Genomic DNA, 14,495 nt, shown 5'->3' with positions numbered 1-14,495 from the left:
TAACAAATGTGATCATTTTCCTCATACCATTAAGGGAAGGAAAAAACTCTTAATACTTCTTTGTGCATAAAAATATGTAGTTTTTTCGTTTTTACATTCCCTTCCACTCTGTCCCACCCCTTGAAAGTAGAGATTTATTAAGATGAGAGACTCTGGGGAAATGAAAGAAGGAATCACTTCAAGTTGTATATATGCATAAGAAATTTATGTCAACGAGCCAAAATTTTGATGACAAAACTTCTAGAAAACAAGTGAATGCAAATTGGGACAGAACATATCTGCAGAGCAGGATGCTCAGGGTGAAGCAGAGCTAGGAAAGAAACATGCACATCAAGCAGACAGTTTAGTTAGATGGGTCCAATCCGGGTGATCTGCAAGACTTCTTTTGGGATTCTGTCTCTCTGAGAATCTCTGAGCATGGTCCATACACAAACCATGTGTTCCATTCTACTAGGGTTTTCTCTCTTAGATACAAGTTTTGGAACGGATCCAGTCCCGGAAAGCAGTCACTCTAGTGTAAACACCGGGCTTATTAGGTTGGGCACATTCATCGCCCCAGCTCACTATTCCAGCAAGATACCAGATATCTCTGGCATCTGCACTAACCAGTGGTCCTCCGGAGTCACCCTACAGGAGAAGGGAGAAATTAGTCATTAATAATGCAGTTGATTACAGCAGCATTCTTTATTTTTCTGACTCCAGTTTAATGAAAGGGGCGATTTTCAAAAGTTTTCAGTGTGCTCAAATGCAGAAGCCATACCCCCGTGTCAGTAATTCACATAAAGGAGAAGGTCTACTACCTAGGGTATTGGCTTACATTCGGGAGTCAGCACACCGAGATTAAAGGCACCATATCTTTGGAGAACAGTATTCTTCTCTGGTATATCTGAGAAGATAATTCCTCATATCCCTTATCACTATGACATAGCTCCCAAAAGAAGGGTGAAGAGTCTATTACTGAGAAAAGCACAGACACCAGAGATGGACACCTGGGTTTAAATCTCAAGTCTGGTTCTTCCAGGTAGCTAAGATCTTTAATTTATATTTAATGCTCCTAATAATACCTACCTCCAGTGATAATTTTGAAGATCAAGTAAGACAGTATCAAGAGCTTAGCATAGAGCCTGGCATAAATCAGAACTTAGTAAAGACATGTTTAAAACCAGAAATTCCAATTTTCTATGCATTGTGAACTCTAGAGGCCTGTTTCTTCATACAGGTCATAAAAACAAGGTACAGGCTGATTTTTCCTCAAAATCCCGGGGTCTCTAATATTGACCACCCACTAAGTGTTCAGCACTCTATGGAGCTCTTAATTAATTACATATTATCTCATTAATTCGTGTAATTCTAGTAACAAAATGTGAAGTGAGGTTTCATTTTCTCCATTTTAACAATAAGGAAACCAAAACTCTCAGAAATTAAGTAACTTGCCTGATGGCACATGCTATTCAGGGGCAGAAATGAATTTGAATCCACAGCAGTCTAACTCAGAAGTCTAGATTTCTTGCCCTGCATTGTATTAACTTCCCTGTGCATTTACTTTTGTTCATGTAAAAATATTAGCTAATACTAACAGTAACTAAATTTGTAATAATGTGTCTGTAATTTTTAAATCAGTTAACAGTAAGTGTTTACCTATACCCTCAAATGTCAAAAGATAGTAAATACATGCCCTCAGGTACATACAAATAGATCATTTTGGTAACTGAAACCCAAGCCTATATGAAAGCACCGATTAGGATGAGGAAATAGAAGATTTCAGAGATCACAAAATTTAAAGCTATCTAAGAGAAAGGTACAAAAGAGTCTGAGAAATAAGTAATCAAAAAAAAAGATAGCAGTACTTAACAGCCTTCCAAATTGTATCAGTATCAAATGATAATGTCTACTGACAAGTATCAAATAGGCAAAGATTGTCCTACTAAAACTAGTTAGCTTACACATGATTAGTGAATGGGAGAGTTAAATCAGTGTAAGACAGAGATTGTGATGGTTTATATGTGTTTTGTCTTAGGTAGGGAAGCCAGGGTAATGAGAATAGAATTATGATCTTCAGAAGAGGAAAAAGCTCTCAATTGAGTTGTTGCACAAGCAGAGGTCCTTGGGGCTCTACTTTTTTTTAAGAATGTATTTATTTATTTGAGAGAGTGAATGAGAGAGAGCGCAAGCTGGGGAGGGACAAAGGGAGGAACAGACTTCCCCCTGAGGAGGGAGCCTTGGGACTCTACTTTAATAAAATATTTTAAAAGTACCTGTGCCCTGGGCTCCCCCTGCCAGAGAAACACACCACAGCTTCACTCCCTTCATGGATCCTGGCAGGTTACACTTTCTCCTCTACTCAGGGCTACCCTCTCATGTGCACTGCCTTGGCCCCAGCAAGCTGGTCCGTCCATTCTATCATTTCTCTGCGTTTTTAACAAACCCCAAGTAAGTAACCAGTCACCCTGGCCATTCTGCCTGCCCACACCGTCCAAGTTATTTTTCAAGACACAATTCTGCTGCTGTTGTTAATTCTCTGGGTAAAAAGTTGCATAGCCTTTGAGGGATCTGTTGGTCTGTCTCTGGCCCTTTTTTCCCATAAATCCTGTTCGGGGGTGGTGTAGTGTGAAACAGGAAATTTAATCAGGATTACATATCATAACAGAAACTTTGAAACTAGAAGCCAAACCAGGAAGTCAATTTGTGGTTACGATATGAAGTAATGAAGGAATAGACAAGGGTATTAGACAAAAAGTATGGGGCAGAGATACATTTGGAAGACATGGTAAAAGAGAAAAATATCTCCAAAGACTTAATCAATTAGATGTGAAGAAGATCTAAAAGGAAAAGTAGACTTCAACAATAAGGAAACCCAGTAACATAAAGAAGAAACTTGAAAATGGAAAAACAGATACAGACATACCTCATTTTATTATGCTTTCTTTATTGTGCTTTAAAGACACTGGTTTGTTTTTGTTTTTGTTTTTTTACAAATAGAAGGTTTGTGGCGATCCTTTGTCAAGTAACTCTGCCAGTGCTGTTTTTCCATTTTGTGTCTCTGTGTCACAGTTTGGCAATTCTCATAATATTTCTAACCTTTTCATTATCATATTTATTATGGTGATCTGTGATCAGCGATCTTTGATGTTACTATTGTAATTGTTTGGGGGTGCTATGAACTGTGCCCCGTATAAGAGGGGAAACTTAATAAATGTGTGTAGTCTGACTGCTCTACCAGCAAACTATTCCCCCATCTCTCTCCCTCTCTTCAGGCCTCTCTGTTCCCCAAAAAACAATAATATTGAAATTAGGCCAATTAATAACCCTACAGGGGCCTCTAAATATTCAAGTGAGAGGAAAGTTGTGTGTTTCTCAGTCTAACCAGAAGCTAGAAATAATTAAGCTTAGTGAGGAAGTATGTCAAGAGCTGAGACAAGCGGGAAGTTAAGCCTCTTGCATCAAACAGCCAAGTTATGAATGCAAAGGAAAAGTTCTTGAAGGAAATGAAAACAGCTACCCCCGTGAACACAGGAGTGATAAGAGACTTATTGCTGATGATGGAGTTTCAGTGGACTGGACAGAAGAAACAAATCACAACATTATGTTAAGCAAAAACCTAGTGCAGAAAAACACTCTAACTCTCTTCAGTTCTGTGAAGGCTGCAGGAGCTCAGGAAGCTGCAGAAGGAAAGGTCAAAGCTGGCAGAGATTGGCTCATGAGGGTTAAGGAATGGAGTTGTCAGCATAACATCAAAGTGCAAGGTGACAAGGCAGCTGCCAATATAGAAGCTGCACTAGAAGATGTAGCTAAGAAAATTCATGAAGATGGCTTCACTAAACAACAGATTTTCTAATTTTTTAAGATTATATTTATTTATTTGTCAGAGAAAAAGTCTGAGAGAGCACATGCAGGGGAAGCAGCAGAAGGAGAGGGTAAAGCAACTCCCTGCTGAGCTGGGTGATGGATGCTGATCCCAGGACTCTGGGGTCATAACCTGAGCTGAAGGCAGATGCTTAACCAACTGAGCCACCAACACTTAACCAACTGAGCCACACAGGTGCCCCAAAACAGATTTTCAATGTAGGTGAAACAGCCTTCTACTGGAAAAAGATCCTATCTAAGACTTTCATAGCTAAAGAAGATAAGTCAATGTCTGGCTTCAAAGCTTCAAGGACAGGCTGACTCGCCAGTGACTTTAAGCTGAAACTAAGGCTCACATACCATTCTGAAAAATCCTAGGAATCTTAAGAATTATGATACATCTACTCTTCCTTTGTTATAGAAATAGAGCAAGGCCTGAATGATTGCACATCTGTTTACAACATGCTTTACAAAATATTTTAAGCCCACTGTTGAGAATGACTGCTCAGAAAAAAAGGATTTCTTTCAAAATATTACTGCTCATTGGCAGTACATCTGGTTCCCCAAGAGCTCTGGTAGAGATGTACTGCAAGATTAATGTCGTTTTCATACCTGCAAACATGTGGGCCAAGTAATAATTTTGACTTTCAAGTCTTATTATTTAAGAAGTACATTTTGTAAGGCTATAGCTGCCATAGATAGTGATTCCTTTAAAGTAAATTGAAAATCTTCAGCAAAGAAAGCACCATTCTAGATGCCTTTAAGAACATTTATGAGTAATGGGAAGAGGTCAAAATATCAACATTAAATGGAATTTGGAAGAAGTTGATTTCAACCGTTCGGGATAAATTTAGGGTTTGAGACTCGAGTGGATGAAATCATGGCAAATGTGGCACAAATGGCCACAGTCACCAAACTATGGAAAGAACCAAGATGCCCTTCAACAGACAACTGGATAAAGAAGATATGGTCCATGTATACTACGGAGTATTATGCCTCCATCAGAAAGGGTGAATACGCAACTGTTGTATCAACATGGACGGGACTGGAAGAGATTATGCTGAGGGAAATAAGTCAAGCAGAGAGAGTCAATTATCATATGGTTTTGCTTATTTGTGGAGCATAAGGAATAACAAGGAGGACATGGGGAGATGGAGAAGAGAAGTGAATTGGGGGAAATTGGAGGGGGAGACAAAGCATGAGAGACTGTGGACTCTGAGAAACAAACTGAGGGTTTTGCGGGGGGTAGGAGGACGGGTGAGCCTGGTGGTGGGGATTATGGAGGGCACGTATTACATGGAGCACTGGGTGTGGTGCATAAACAATGAATTCTGGAACACTGAAAATAAATTTAAAAAAATAAATAAAAATTTTAAAAAATAGCAAAAGAATTAGAATTAGAAGTGGAGCCTTAAGATGGGACTGAATTACTGCAATCTCACCATATAACTTTAATGGACAAGGAATTGCCTCTTATGGATGAACAAAGAAAGTGGTTTCTTGAGATGGAATCGACTCCCAGTGAAGACGTTGTGAAGATTGTTGAAATTATAACAAAGGACTTAGAATATAAATTTAGTTGGTAAAGCAGTGGCAGAGTTTGAGATGATTGACTCCAATTTGAAAGAAGTTCTACGGTGGATAAAATGCTATCAAACAGCATTGCATGCTATAGAGAAATCATCTGTGAAAGGAAAAGTCTATGTGGCAAACTTCTTTATTGTCTTATTTTGATAAATTGACTAAGCCTCCCAACCTTCAGCAACCACCACTGTGATCCGTCAGCAGCCATCAATACTGAGGCAATATTCTCTAGCAGGAAAAAAATTACAGCTCACTGAAAGCTCAGATGATGATTAGCAACTTTTAGCAATAAAATATTTTTAAATTACAGTATATGCATTGGTTATTTTATACATAATGTTATTGTATACCTAACAGAGTACAGTTGAGTGTAAAAATAACTTTTATATGCACTGAGAAACAGAAAAAAACATTTGACTCATTTCATTGTGGTAGCCTGGAATGGAACCCACAGTATCTTCAAGGTATGCCTGTAACGTTTCATAATGCCTGTTGAGTTTGAGATGGCACATATACAAGTTTTAATCTTATACTAAAAACTTAAAACTTATAAATGAAAATGTTTTTGGAGTAGGTGGAAATGTGAGACTGAACTGGGCAAGAGTTTAATTCTGATTACATAGATTTGGAAGTCATTAAAAGGACAACTGAGTTCAGAGAAAAGATCGTTTCTTTCAGTGAGTAGATAGAGAAGAGAGAAAATTTTCACCCAAGACTTGAGTCTTAATGGATAGTTAGTCTTAAACAGGGAGAGAGAAAGAGAAACCAGGATAAAGAACCAGAAATGATAGTGAAATAAGTCAAGCGGAGAAAGACAACTATCATATGATCTCCCTGATATGAGGAAGTGGTGATGCAACATGGGAGCTTAAGTGGGTAGGAGAAGAATAAATGAAACAAGATGGGATTGGGAGGGAGACAAACCATAAGTGACTCTTAATCTCACAAAACAAACTGAGGGTTGCTGGGGGAGGGGGGTTGGGAAAAGGGGGGTGGGGTTATGGACATTGGGGGTGGGGGTGTGCTTTGGTGAGTGCTGTGGGGTGTGTGGACCTGGCGATTCACAGACCTGTACCCCTGGGGATAAAAATATATGTTTATAAAAAATAAAAAAAATTTTAAAAAAAAGAGCCAGAAATGAGTGGTAGGAGAAAGAGGAGGGGAAATCAGCACATTTCAGGATTATAGAACCCAAAGAAGAATCTATTTTAAGAAAGAGGAGGTAGCCAAATGTCACTGAGAAGAAGATCCAAGCAAAGATTTTTGCATATGATGATATTGATGAATTTTGAGATTTTAAAGTATATGGAACTGGTCAAGTGTCAAAAATTGTGAACACTGGGGACACCTGGGTGGCTCAGTTGGTTGGACAACTGCTTTCAGCTCAGGTCATGATCCCGGAGTCCTGGAATCGAGTCCCGCATCAGGCTCCCAGCTCCATGGGGAGTCTGCTTTTCTCTCTGACCTTCTCCTCGCTCATATTCTCTCTCACTGTCTCTCTCTCAAATAAATAAATAAAATCTTAAAAAAAAAAATTGTGAACACTGGACCTAAAATGGGGAAAAAAAAAACATGGTGCCAGAGATAGGAAAAAATTGGTTTTCAGAAGTAGGAAAGCAGGGTTTTATAATCACAAACTGAAACTTTTTTCCTTCTCTTTAATTCCCCAAATTATAAGGAAAAGGAACGTTCACATCAAATACCATCATGGAAGTGGCATTGTAGAGTAGAGAGCATATTTACAGATGAAATTATATGACATCTGGGATTTACTTCAAAATAGATCTGAAAAAATAGGGTGGAGAAGGAAGAGATGAGAAGATTGTGTTAAGATATGTAGGAATGAGGGACGCCTGGGTGGATCAGTGGGTTAAAGCCTCTGCCTTCAGCTCAGGTCATGATCTCAGGGTCCTGGGATCGAGCCCCACATTGGGCTCTCTGCTAGGCGGGGAGCCTGCTTCCCCCACTCTCTCTGCCGCCTCTCTGCCTACTTGTGATCTCTGTTTGTCAAATAAATAAATAAAATCTTAAAAAAAAAAGAAGATATATAGGGATGAAGTAAAATTGGTCATGAGCTGATAATTGTTGAAGCTAAGTGATGAGTACATTGGGGTTCATTATATAACTCTCTTTACTTATACATACATTAGGAAATTTTCTGTAATAAATAATTTATAATACAAAAGAGTCATACAGCTCTTCCTTGCATACTTTATAGAAGCTGAGATATTTGAAAAAAATCATAAATGATGATCACAAATGCAAAATCATATGTTTTGGTAATGTTAGAGGCAAGTAAGACCAGAGATTAAGGCAAGAGAAGATCTAGAATATCTAAACTATGATTCTATGACTATCAAGAAGCCAAATAAAATATAATTGATTCTTGCTATTCATAGCAGTTCTTTTTTATGAAATTGCCATAAACCCTGAAATAGTGAATACTGAATCATTGCTCCAGGGGGAAATAAAGGGTTTGATTTCCATGAGCTTCTGGTCCTATCTTCATCAACTGATCAACACATATCCATATTTTATGTATGCTTCACTTAAAGACACATTAAGATCTATTATTAATTCATTCATGTGGAACTCATAGCCAACAGCACTGTAACTCATGCCTGTATGACACTTACCTAACACACAAATTTTCTCCATGTGGCACATCACAGACTTCTTGTACCTTACTTCAGCACTACACTTGGGAACTATTTTAAATGGTGAAGTTACCAGCAAAAATGAGAAAAATGTGGCACTAAATACACCAAAAAAGATACACAAATTTATGGTATGAGAGCTGAAATAAGAAGGCAGCACATTTCCTTTTTGACCTCAGGTGGGAACATGCACATTGGGTGACTCATATTTTTTGCTATTCTGCTTAGGTTCATGAATGAACACAAAAGTGCCTTGATAATTGATTTGGGATTTACAAACAAATTTTAGCAAATATATGAATTCATAGGCAAAGAGTCTGCAAATAATGAAGGCTATGGGTATATTTTCATGTGTTTCTTTTATTCAATTGGTTTTATTTTAGTATTTTATTCACAAGATCAACTTGGATTTTCTGTAGAATTTTGTAATGGGAACTATCTATATTGTCCCATGTCTTCCTCCAGGAATAATCAGGGTCTCAGAGTGGACAAAGAAACACAATGAGTTAAGTCTAATCTTTAGTGTTTGCTAAGAATATGGAGAAAGGTCAGCTGGGTGAAAGAGTTTAATGTAGCAAATTGAACAATGCTGAATTGACTGACCCAGAGGTAAAAGTTGGGAAAGGACAATGATGAAGTCAGTCATGGATTAATGGAAGTAAAGTCAATGAAAGAAAAAAAAAATGTAGTGTATATGTAAGAGAGAAAAAACATGAAAAGTTGAAAAAAAAATTCTTAGAAATGAACAATATATCACTGTATGGATCTAGACTGCAGAATATATAGAATAACATGTAATTTCAAAAACCAATTTGAAACTTAGAGGAGTGCACATTAAACATAAGATCTGTCAAATCACAAAATTAAAATTATACCCATGGAATGAGTATTGGCCTTGATTCTATCAGCAATGTAGATGAAGACATAGAGATCATAGCTGTCATAGCAGGCAAACAGTGCTATCTTGTGTGCTGGAAAGCAAAAGCAGGGTTCAAAATGATGTCTATGCTCTAGACAAAGGTAGAATAGAATTACTTATTTTTACCCAAACTAAATTTAAAAGATAATAATTAATTAATTTTTTAAAAACTGGACTTTAGAAATAAATATAAAAAAAACACTGAAAAGTAGATAGAAGATGCCAGGAGACCTAGGAACCCGAGGACTCAAGGAATGATAAAATAATGAGCTCCCTGGATTTGCTTTTTTGCTCTACTTATCCTGAACATAGAGCTTATAAAAATGTTAATCTAGCAACCTGCCAACAGATATGGATGAAAAAATAGCCCCGTGAAAACCTTTCTTTCTCTAGTCAAAGAAACTGAAGTGGGGCAATCTATGGAGGACAAAAAAAATCCTTTTATTTTTTATTTATATATACTTTTAAAAATTTTATTTATTTACTTGACAGAGAGAGAGAGAGAGAGAACACAAGCAGGGGGAGTGGGAGAGGGAGAAGTAGGTTTCCCACTGCGTAGGGAGCCTGATCCTAGGACACTGGGATCATGACCTGAACCAAAGGCAGATGCTAACAACTGAGCCACGTAGGTGCCCCTGGAGGACAAAAGCTTTTAGATACTACCTGCTCTACTCCAACCAAACACAGAAAAACTGTGGCCCTATCTTAACCCCCATCAGTAAAGGCAAAGTGGGGAGCCTAGACTTCTACCCCTACCAGGCTGTAAGATCCCCTCCTCCACCAGAGAAGGCTGAGTTGGAAACTAAACTTTGATTTCTGCCAGGTGATAATGAAACCCTTCTCTTTCTTTCCTATGGTGACCAGCTAGAGAGCATAGACTATAACCCTGTAGAAATGAGGCCTACCTTTCTCACTTAGGGTGATGTCAGAGGAGACCTAGTGCAAAGTCAGGGCTATCCCCACTGCCAATAGTAATGAGGCCACTACCCCATGATGTCTGTGGAGGCCACAAATGGAGCAGTAACAAGGTTCTCCCGGCCAGACTGGTATCAGAGGAAGCTTAATACAGAGTCTAAAATCCCACTTCCATCCAGCAGTAACAAAGCTCTTCTCCCCTATTTGGGTGTCAGAGGAAGATCAGTAGGAAATGAGGTAGAACCTACCTATTCCAGCCAGTGTTATGTGAGAGGAAGCATGCTAAAACAGAAGAATTTAAATAAGATCCAGAGTTTTATAATACTCAAAATGTCCAAGATATATCTGGAAATCACTTATCATACCAAGAACTAAAAAATCTCAACTTGAAAGAGAAAAGACAATCAACAGATAGACTGAGATGAGACAGATAGTGAAATTTTCTGACAAAGATTTTAAAGCAGGCATTACAAAAATGTCTTAATGAGCAATTACCACTATGCTCGAAACAAATTAAAAAATAAGAAGTTTCAGCAAAGAAATATCAGATATACAGAAGGATCAAATAGATATACTAGAACTGAAAAATGAAATAATTAAAAACCTGTTTGGATGGGCTCAATAGGATAAAGATGACAGAAGAGAGAATCGGTGATCTTGAAGACAGAATGGCAGAAATTACACAATCTGAGCAATACAATCAGGAATGGGGATGGGGGAATAAAAATAAGCTCAGGGACATCTGATACTGACAAAACAACTAACATTGCTATTATTAGGCTCCCAGAAGGGTACAAAAAAGAAAGTGGGGCTAGGAAATTATTCAAAGAAATAATGGTGGAAATTTTCCCAAGTTTGTCAACAGACATGAATCTGCACATCCAAAAAGCTGAGTAAGGACATTTTACTTATTGCTATAAACAAACAAACAAACAAACAAACAGAGTAAACCCAAAACAGGATAACCCAAAGAAATCCATGCCAAGACACAATCAAACTTTTGATAACTAAAGACAAAGAAAAGTCTTGAACACAGCAATAAAGAAATGGCAGATCATCTATAGGTAAAAAACAATTCTGGTAATAATACATCTCTCACCAGAAATTCACAGAGGCCATGATCTAAATGCTGAAAGAAAAGAACTGTCAATCCCAAATTCTATATCTGACAAAATTATGGTCCAGGAATGAATAAGAAATGAAGAATTTTGTAGACAGAAAAAGTGAGGGAATTTGTCATTAGCAGATGTACATTAAAAACAAGGCTAAAGGAAGTTTCTAAAACAGTAAAGAATGATAAGAAAAAATCTTAGAAAACCAGGAAGGAATAAAGAACAAAATTATGAATAAACAGACTTTTCTTCAACTCTTGAAGGAAAGTGGAACTTGAAGCAAAAACATTATCTAATGTGGTTCTCAATGTATGTAGAGGAAATATTAAAATTTACATTAATCATTATAAATGTGGAAGCATAAAGACGCTTAAAGGGAAGTAAGTTTTCTTACTAGTAAAATCTCAACACCAGTAGAGTGTGTTAAGTTATGTATATACAACTGAGAGGAACCACAAATCTAGTGGTAAAATCTCGAACTAGTAAAATCTCAACACCAGTAGACTGTGTTAAGTTATGTATATACAACTGAGAGGAACCACAAAAATTTTTCCACAGAGATAGCCTAGTCAAAAATACTAGAAGATAAATCAAAATGGAATTCTTAAAAAAAAAAAAAAAAGCTACAGTATGATTCTATTTATATAACACTGTCAAAATTACAAAATTGTAGAGATGGAAAACAGATTCATGATTTGCAGGTGTTAGTAATGAAAGAGTGATACAGGATTTACATTGGCCATAGCAACTGCTTTCTAGATGTGTCTCTAGAGGCAAAGGAAACAAAAACAACTTCATCATTATAAAAAGCTTCTGCACAATGAAAGAAACAATCAACAAAACTACAAGGCAACTTCCAGAATGGAACAAGATTTTTGCAAATTATGTATCTGATAAAGGGTTAGTATCCAAAATATATAAAGAACTTATAAAACTCAACACCCCAAAAATGAGTAATCCAATTTAAAAATGTACAGAAGACATGAATGGACATTTTTCCAAAGAGGACATACAGATGGATAAAAGACACATGAAAAGATGCTCAGCATCACTCATCATCAGAGAAATGCATATTAAAACTACAATGAGATAGCACCTCACACTTGTCAGAATGACTAAAATCAATAATACAAGAAATAGCAGGTGCTGGCCAGAATGTAGAGAAAGGGGAAAAACCCTCTTTCACTGTTGGTAGGAATGCAAACTGGTGCAGCCACTCTGGAAAACAGTAGGGAGATTTCTCAAAATGTTAAAAATAAAGTTACCCTGTGATCCAGCAATTTGCTCTTCTAGGTATTTACCCAAAGAATACAAAAATACTAATTCAAAGGGATACATGCACCCCAATGTTATAGCAGCACTATATACAATAACCAAATTATGTCCTTCAACTGATGAATAGACAAAGAAGATGTAGGAGTGTGTGTGTGTGTGTGTGTGTGTGTGTGTGTGTGTGTGTAATAGAATATTACTCAGCCACAAAAGAGAATGAAATATGCCATTTGCAATGACACTGATGGAACTAGGGAGTATTATGTTAAGCGATACAAGTCAGATAAAGATAAATGCCATATGATTTCCTCATATGCAGAATTTAATAAACAAAAAAAGCAAGCAAAGGGGAAAAAAAGAGAATGTGAGGTAAACCAAGAAACAGAGGCTTAGCTCTTAAGAACAAACTGATGGAATCCAGAGGGGACTGGGTGGGGGGATGGTTGAAATAGGTGATGGAGATTAAGGCGTGCACTTGTGATGAGCATGGGGTGTTGTGCGGAAGTGCTGAATCACTGCATTATACACTGGCAACTAATATTACACTGTATGTTAACTAACTGGAATTTAAATAAAAATTTAGGAAAAAAAAGAAAGTGATAGAGAAATAGGTGTTACTATAAAGAAGATCTTTGTGGTGATGGAATAATTCTCAACTGCAGTGATGGTTACACAGATCTGCATATGTAACAAAATGCCATTGAACTAGAAGCACACATTGCACCGATGTCAATTTCCTAGCTTTTATATTGTACTATAGGAATGCGAAATATAACATTTGTGGAAAATGAATCAAAGAACATGGGAAATCCCTCTATATACTTTCTATAAATCTCTAATAAATTCAAAATAAAAAATGAAGAAAAATTCTGCAGCATACTACTAGGTCAAACCACATACCTGGCACGCATCTCTTTTTCCTTTCAAGGAGCCAGCACATAACATTCTAGGAGTTATGGCACCATTATAAGATTGGGGTTCGTTACAGGTTTGAGTGTCTATGAGATCCACCTCTACTTGCCAAAGATGATTTTGACTACTACCTAAAGGGAAAAAATAGTCTTTATATTTGTATATATACATATATTCTAAAAACCTCAGGAAAATCAAAATTATTAAATGAGATGGCAATATAGAATATGTTTTTTTTTCAGGTACAGTCATATTTTGGGAAAGAATTACTTCTTAACTACTTTAAATGAAAAGTTAGGTACTTATAAGAGAATCTCAAGTTGTTCAAGTGACTTCCATCTCGTGGCAAAACTTGGAATCTTATTTTAATAGAGAGAATGGTGACCTTATGATTCTCTCATCTTCACAATTGGGTATATTAATGATACCCAAACTCTTATGTGGTTAATTCCCTATTAAAAAGTTCAGCCATGTTTATTGGACACCTTACCAAGCACCATTACTACAGTAATAGTGAGGCGCTTGATAGCAACCTATAGCAATGAAGGAATGTGTGTGTCTTTTAAATGACCTCGTTCACAAATGGGGTCAGAGTTTCCCACGTCCATATTACCAACCTGCCAACATATTTTGGCATAATGACACTCCATTCTTTAAATGCCTTAGAATACCAAGTTGAGTTACTATGGTTTGACTTCTCTTCAAATGCTCACCGTCATTTTGCAGTGCTCCAAATCCTGTCACAAACATCTCACTGCCTGGGTGAAACTCATGGGATGCATCAGGGAGACAAATCCTATGTACTGCATTTGTGTAGGGAACAGGGCTGGAAAGCTCTGCAACTGAAATATCATAGTCATGTGATGGATACTTATATTTTTCATGGACAACTATTCTTCTGAGTCTTCGTTTCATCTTTGGAGGGTTTATTGTTACTCCAAAGGAAACAGTCCATCTGTCTGGGTCCTTATACCTGAGGGAAAAGTACAAAGAATAAATTCTCCTTAACCATACTACCAGTGTAATGACTTATATTAATAATAATTTAAGCTGCTGGAGTCAATATAAGTTTTCTTTTTAAAATTACAGTTTCTATGTATGGAAACAAACTCTTTGTAATCTGAGAATCAGACTCAGGAGTACCATCAGGTAGAAAAGCCACAGTAGCATGGTTGTTGGAAGACACATGCCACTCTGCATCTGAGTTGTTCAGCCCAGATCGTAGGGCTTTTTGACATTTCTAGGAATCAGTGACCCCAAGAAACATATGGGAAGCATATT

The 14,495-nt window shown here is 37.2% G+C and overlaps 1 protein-coding gene across 1 annotated transcript in view; it reads right to left on the bottom strand.

The window, feature by feature from the left end:
* Positions 1–205: 205 nt before the first annotated feature.
* TMPRSS11E (transmembrane serine protease 11E) overlaps positions 206–14,495 on the bottom strand; it is a 44,555-nt gene continuing 30,265 nt past the window's right edge. The window contains exons 8-10 of the mRNA XM_059153856.1: positions 13,928–14,187; positions 13,203–13,345; positions 206–627 (exon numbers count right to left, since the gene is read on the bottom strand). Of these exons, the coding sequence (XP_059009839.1) occupies positions 466–627; positions 13,203–13,345; positions 13,928–14,187 (565 nt within the window). The 3' untranslated portion in view covers positions 206–465. The remainder of the gene's footprint in view (positions 628–13,202; positions 13,346–13,927; positions 14,188–14,495) is intronic.

The sequence above is a fragment of the Mustela lutreola genome, chromosome 1, assembly GCF_030435805.1.
Source record: "Mustela lutreola isolate mMusLut2 chromosome 1, mMusLut2.pri, whole genome shotgun sequence".
In the NCBI taxonomy this organism is placed as follows: domain Eukaryota; kingdom Metazoa; phylum Chordata; class Mammalia; order Carnivora; family Mustelidae; genus Mustela; species Mustela lutreola.
Note: the sequence above shows the minus strand (reverse complement) of the source record. Positions and strands in the feature narration are given on the sequence as shown.